The sequence below is a fragment of the Branchiostoma belcheri genome, unplaced genomic scaffold (assembly GCF_001625305.1).
Source record: "Branchiostoma belcheri isolate BF01 breed outbred unplaced genomic scaffold, Haploidv18h27 scaffold12, whole genome shotgun sequence".
In the NCBI taxonomy this organism is placed as follows: domain Eukaryota; kingdom Metazoa; phylum Chordata; class Leptocardii; order Amphioxiformes; family Branchiostomatidae; genus Branchiostoma; species Branchiostoma belcheri.
The window spans coordinates 4,338,395-4,344,942 of NW_017802602.1; the positions used below are offsets into that span (position 1 = coordinate 4,338,395).

Genomic DNA, 6,548 nt, shown 5'->3' on the forward strand with positions numbered 1-6,548 from the left:
TGACCTTAGGTCATAACACTGTGAGGTGTCTGCTACAAATAATCTGTCCATAGTGGTCTGTGATGAGATGGCGAATTCAAGCCATTTTTATCATTTTTCCTAACACAATGTCATTTGTAGTATAAAAACTCTGGAATTGTATTCTATGCAGTTCAAACTTTTCATTCAAAAACTGCTCTGCGAATGGTTATCAGAAGTTATATACTCGCTCCATTTTTTGTAACGATAATCACCTGGAAAACATCGGTTTGTAACTTTATCACTTTCCTAATCAACAAAATTCCTTTTGTCAATGTTTCACTTGTCATAAAACGGACTAATCTTTAGTAATGTAACCGTAAAGTTACAGATATTTCTGAAGAGTCTTGTGGTTTCTGCAATTAACTTTACGGATGACATCCTTTAAAGACCCCCAAACTAGTGCGTGCGGGCGAATAAAAATGCTAGTAAACCACAGGAATACAAAGCTGGTATTGTGAATTTGCGGCAGTACATAGTTGTTGAGTTGTTGAGAGTTGTTGAGTCCTGGAGCTTCGGTAGCCTGGATGCCGTCCTCCAGAGTTACCACCGGCTCCGTATAGTCGCTAACTACCATAGACTACCCAGGCCTAGACTAGGCTAGAGCTAGGCCAGAGCCTTGGAGGAAGTGATTTTTTTTTTTTTGAGAACAGGCGAAAATCAATGCGCGCGCGGATGTCATCCATAAGATTTAGTCGGTGTGGCCTAATTTGACAAGAAAATGGCGGCATGGCTGTGCCACGTATACAACATTCCTTAGCTGTGGTGTAAACTCTAACAGACAAGGAACGTTCTTGAAAACTCACCTGAGTGAAGTAACCTGAAGACTCGTACCTTTGGATGGTGCAAGAAACAAACAAGCCTGATGATATGAAAAGGCTCAGTTGTCTCAGGTGTCAATGGTCTGCTAACGAGTGAAGTACTAGGCTAGTTAAAATGGCGGATGGTTAGTTGTTGAACTTTGATCACCTGCCGACCGTTAGATCGGTGGTGTGACGCAGTTTGTATTTACTAACACTGAACATCAAAGGTGGTCCCGAAAATACTCATAATTTGTCAGTTGGCTCAATTAAATGATAGGACATCCCCAGACTTTTGGGTTTTGCGTTTGTCTGTATATAATGATCATGTGGTCCAGGAAGTACTTTTAAGAGGCTCGTATTATTTCTTTATCATTATTTCTGTCTCATAATCTCAGTCTAGCTTATCTAACTTTACGCGAATAACCAGTTACTAACTCAAAATATTGAGGAAGCAGTTTTTTCCTCTAAAGTGTTCGTCCGTGTTTCCTAATACACCCAGCTAAAGCTCTAGGATTTTGCAACTTACTCCACCGAAGACACACAAGGCTTACTAACCCCCCTGTACAACAATGGACTGATCCAAGTGACGTCAGGAGATTGATTTTTCCTTCCTACAATGTAGTCATTCTAGGCGCTGTGTGCAGTTGGCGGGGCCGGGTGCGTTCGGAGGCCGAGGGAGCGGCTTGAGTGGGCCTGAGTGGGATGATGAGGATAACGGGGTCTGTGTGCGGGTGTACCGGGGCCTGGCTGGCTATGCTGGCGGCGGTTTGGGCGGTGTGTCCCGCGCAGGAAGGTGAAACGGCACCGTGTGTGTATGAATGTATGTGTTATAAGCGGTGTACGCAAATGCTTAATGTTTATGTGCTGAAATTCAAATGGGGTCACCCGGTGGGGTGGGGGGTGTCTGTTTCCCGTGACACTGTTTAAATGAGGCTCTGCCACGGAAGTAGTTAAAATTGTGTGTAAGTCAAAATTTACGGCACATTATCGTCTAGAAGTCGTCTAGAAAACAAAACCGACAAAACGAAGTGCCTCCATCTTGGATGACCGAACCAGAAACTATTTTCTGTCTTGCCGAGATACAGATCTGTCATTTTCTCGTTGATTGTTCACATGTTAAAGGTGTGTGGTCCTCACCTGTTCTACTCAAGTAACAACAAGCGATAACTCGGTGGAGATGTTTGGCCGATCACATGAAAAATGCTTCATACTATATATTCTACGTGTATTCGAGAACATTGATTTGGCCGAGGCACGGTTCTGGATATGGACTATTCAGAACTGTGCCTGAGCATTTGCCGTTCATACTGTGTGTACAACAAACTGTTTTGCTGTTTTTGACTGTACATGTTTTGTAATAATATCTGGCGTCTCACAGACCAGGTAGATCTTTTTTGATACTCAGTCAAATATGATACGCGAGAAGGGCTTCATGGGAACTCTACATCGGAGTACATCCTGTTTGTCATTTTTCATTTCAATCAGAATCAAGTCAAGAACATGACCATATTTTGCCAGGCAAGTTGCACTTTTGTTTTTAACATCTACATGATGAAAGCGAGAACTATTTTAGTTGTGCAAGAGTTCCAATATAACGTAGTGTTTTTTGTCTTCTTTACAAAGTGACATTATTTGTGAATGTGAATAAGTAAAAGAGAGGGAAAATATTGATGAAGAAAAGTTCTCTGCAATATATAGTCGATACCTTACTTGTGTGGAGGTAAGAATATATAGAAGGGAAATAAGAACAACATATCCAATATTAATTGTAAAACCATTATTTTCTCAAGCTTGTAAAACAACAGAAAGCCGTAAAAATCACATTGGGAATGCTTGGGACACTAATTGTCTTAGGACTTAAATGAGTGATACAAATTTTCAACCAACAGGTAAAGCAAAGGGTACCCCTTCAATTTTCAAAATACCAGCAGGCAAACAGAAAAAACACACTACATTACATCTACTTCTAACAAACGCTAAACTTAATCACAATATTAAGGATACAAATCAGTACTTATAAGTAATAAGCAATATTCAGATTATCAACAGAGTATAAACCACATGATGTTCCCAAACTTTAAATGTGTACATTAGATTATTTCTTATATTCCAAATTTTTTTGCAGAGTACTGTAAATATGCCAGTCATATTAGCTTTTCTTACTCATATGTACATTAAATAACATTCCATTTGATGTAGAAAATTGAATTTACATGAGATTGAAACTTATGTTTCGTGTAATCTCCAAGCAGATCATGCGGTGGCTAATGGACACTTTTCTGGCCCTTGCTACCGTGTGATCTGCTTGGAGATTACGTTTCTCGGACATTTCAAGTTCCTATTCCTATTGGAATCAATGTAGTATATGTACAACAGAAAGTAAATTACGGCAAACTTGTTACATTGCTCTAATTGCAATGTGCAGGATAGATAAGGTCTGTACAGAGGTCATTACCAATGTCGATGTCATGTACAATTTCAAATATGTACATCAGCAAGTGATAGATGAGGTCAGTGTCAAGTTATTCAAGAACTCTTTGGAACACATACATACATTACTGATTCATTAAGATTATGTGGACCAGAACCAGCAATAAAGAATCCAACACGTGGAGGAGAGGACGCGACCTAGAGTCAGTCAATTAACCCACAGACCCTCAGCAGGTTTTGGTGCGACTCTTCCCAGTACTTGGACTTCAGAAGCTCCTTCTTGTACACTGCTGCTCTGTCGAATTCATGTTTAGAGTGTTTGAACGTATCCATGATTCTCTTTGCCCATTCTTTTGCAGTCACATCTAGGTCGGCCTCCCTCACGCTGGTTTCCACGATCCTGTACCTCATGTCTGCAGGGCACTTCCCCTCCTCAATCAGGTCCCTGATCATGTCTGCTAGTCCGGACTTGTCAGAGATGAGTACCGGGATCCCTGCTGCGATGGCCTCCAGACCGATCAGTCCGAACGGCTCGGCACGGGACGGCATCAGGACCAGGTGAGCCTGCTGCATGTCCTGAGCTATGTCCTCCTGGGTTCCACGTGGCAGCAGGGTGGGTTTGATCTTACCACTGTGCAGGTTCTCCTCAAGGATTCTCTTGCTCGCTTCATAGCCTTCTTCATCTATCCCGCGAACACATAATCTGACGTTTGTGATCTTCTCTGCAACCTCCCCCAACGCCCGTGCTACCAGGTCATGGCCCTTCAGCTTGTCCACTTCGGTCACTCTCCCGACAGTCAGCACGACTTTCTCCCCTGCTCCTGGTCTAACAGAGATGGCTTCAAACACTGGGGATGGTCTTGGGAGAAATAAGAAGTGCTGGCGTGGTTTGCTATCTCCAAGTGCCATGTACTTCGTCTCGAAGTAGTCGTAAATTCTTCTTCCCAAGGAGAACACGGCATCTGCATTCTTTGTATCTTCGAGGATGTCTTTCATCTTCTTCCCCGCGGCCAGGGATTTTTTAGATCCCTTGTAGTACTCCGTCTCTTCTGGCATATCGTGGTTGAAAAGGACCAATTTTGCCTGTTGACAGCGGCTCTCTTGTAGGCTCTTTGCGGCTCCACTTGTAACATCTACATGACCCACAATGCACTTTAGATCCTGTGGTATGCCTGGGTAGCGACTGTTGTGGTCAAAGGTTATCCATTCCAAAGATGGCGTCCTCTTGTCCCTGGGATTTTGAACAGGCAAATGCAAAATGACACCATCGTCTGTGGCACACCTCTTGTCTTCTTCAGACGCTTGCAAAGCCGTAGCATGAACTGTAGCACCATGTCGTTTCAGAAACTGCGCCACCTGACGGTTCGTGGTAGCAGTACCTCCATGAGACATGCCGTATTCATCGTTAACCATCATAACAGACGTTACCTCTGCAATTCAAGCATAACGTATGCGTGTCATGACAAATTATTCAATTATCAGTGACTATAAATCCATCGCTTTTAGAATAGGCGTAAAAGCATTAAGAGGTTTTCAGGACAGCTGCTACATGTTGTACCTGCAGCTAGTGCCAATTTGATCATGTTGCCAACACAATTCATCTAATCTAGAACCCGAATATCTGAAGAAGCAAAACTCCCAATTCAGGCTTCAAGCAAGAATAATCATTTTTTATCCCACCGTACCTTGGCAACTGGATTCCATTCAAAATCAGATGTCCACAATAGACTTTCAGTTATTTCTTTAACATCACTAGTAAATTCATACGTACCTTGCAGTATCGATTGACCCCTGTCACTGGACTGGCCTTCGTGCCACGCCTGAGACTTTGTCGATCCACCTGTGATCAAAGTATGATATTAAACAATAGAGCCAGGAGTATCATCTTTCACTTTCAAATACAATCTTGTTTCAACAATCTATCTTTTAACATCTATCCAAAACAGCAAAGTCTATCTAGTAATTGTCGCTTGTTGTTTCCCAAGACAGAGAAGCGCTTGGATTCTGGCACACAATCATGGTATTAGCGGTACCTTTCTTTGGTTTTATTTCGAACGCCTCGCTCATGGAGATCCCGGCCCCACCTCTCTGCTGATCCATGGTAGCCTCATCTGCCAATCAACAAGATGTCGAGTCAGTGTAAAAGGCTTCAAGTCGAATGCGACTCTGAATTGATTGACTGAATGTTGCAGTTACAACTTTCTTGTTCGTCTCTGTTGATCTGTTTGACTACAAGGAATGAGCATATTTAACAAGAGGAGGGGGACCATATAGTAGGAATTAAATGAATTCCTTTTCATGACCTTATTTGTTACTTCGCAATCAATCAATATACTAATGATTGTTCTAGATTATACATAATACAGAACAAGGAATTTTTTATCATCGTCGAATAAAGGAAATGATTGAACAATGATCTACCTTCGTAGAAAAGGTACACTGTTGCTGATGGGATCCGGCGCCTCAGGTCAGTTACTTGTACTCCGGACTCAGAAAGTCGTCTGAAATGGACAGCTCCTTGGTACATCTTTTTGTTTTGGCTCGGATTGTTCAGAATCAGTCCAACGGACCACCTGTTGCAGTCAGCTGGTGGGAAGAAGAAGATGATACCCTCCCTAAGATCACGAGAATCCCCAATGACCTCTTTTTCTTCATCAAACTTGGCGTCTATCATTTCTTCCATGCCCATGACGATGCGCTGTTTGAACGGTGGAAGAGGCCGCATATTCTCAGCTTGGAAAAAGTCGTTTGGGTCGTCGTCCTTGTGAACACACATGAGGTGGATGCAGTTATTGTCTGTTGTTGCCTGGTTTGGGTTTACTATGAGGTACACTTTGTCTTCAGTGTACCTGTTCCAACACTCCTGGAATGCTTCAGTTGCGACTGCAGTTGAGAATGCTGATGTTACATTTGGCTTTCTTAATATACTTTCATCCGCCTTCTGATTGCCAACCTGTTTTCCTGTTTCTCTTGAGATGCTTTCATTTTCTGTTTCCTGATTGGCTGTCTCATCTTGGTTTCCTGTTTCTCTTGAGATGCTTCCCTTTTCAGTTTTCTGATTGGCTGCCTCATCCTGGCTTCCTGTTTTTCTTGAGATGCTTCCCTTTTCTGTTTCCTGATTGGCTGCCTCATCCTGGTTTCCTGTTTCTCTTGAGATGGTTCCCTTTTCTGTTTCCAGATTGGATGCCTCATCCTGGCTTTCTGGGATCGAGGTCGAACTTTCTCCGCCATTGCCACTTTCCTTGGCACCGGCCATGCTAGAAAATTAAGCAAAACTTAAACACTGAGGAAATTACA

The 6,548-nt window shown here is 42.6% G+C and overlaps 1 protein-coding gene across 1 annotated transcript in view; it reads right to left on the reverse strand.

Moving 5' to 3' along the window:
• Nucleotides 1–3,282: 3,282 nt before the first annotated feature.
• Nucleotides 3,283–6,548, reverse strand: part of LOC109462709 — a 10,948-nt gene continuing 7,682 nt past the window's right edge. Inside the window, exons 11-14 of the mRNA XM_019759268.1 lie at nucleotides 5,673–6,508; nucleotides 5,285–5,362; nucleotides 5,023–5,091; nucleotides 3,283–4,681 (exon numbers count right to left, since the gene is read on the reverse strand). Coding sequence (XP_019614827.1) covers nucleotides 3,456–4,681; nucleotides 5,023–5,091; nucleotides 5,285–5,362; nucleotides 5,673–6,508 — 2,209 coding nt within the window. The 3' untranslated portion in view covers nucleotides 3,283–3,455. The remainder of the gene's footprint in view (nucleotides 4,682–5,022; nucleotides 5,092–5,284; nucleotides 5,363–5,672; nucleotides 6,509–6,548) is intronic.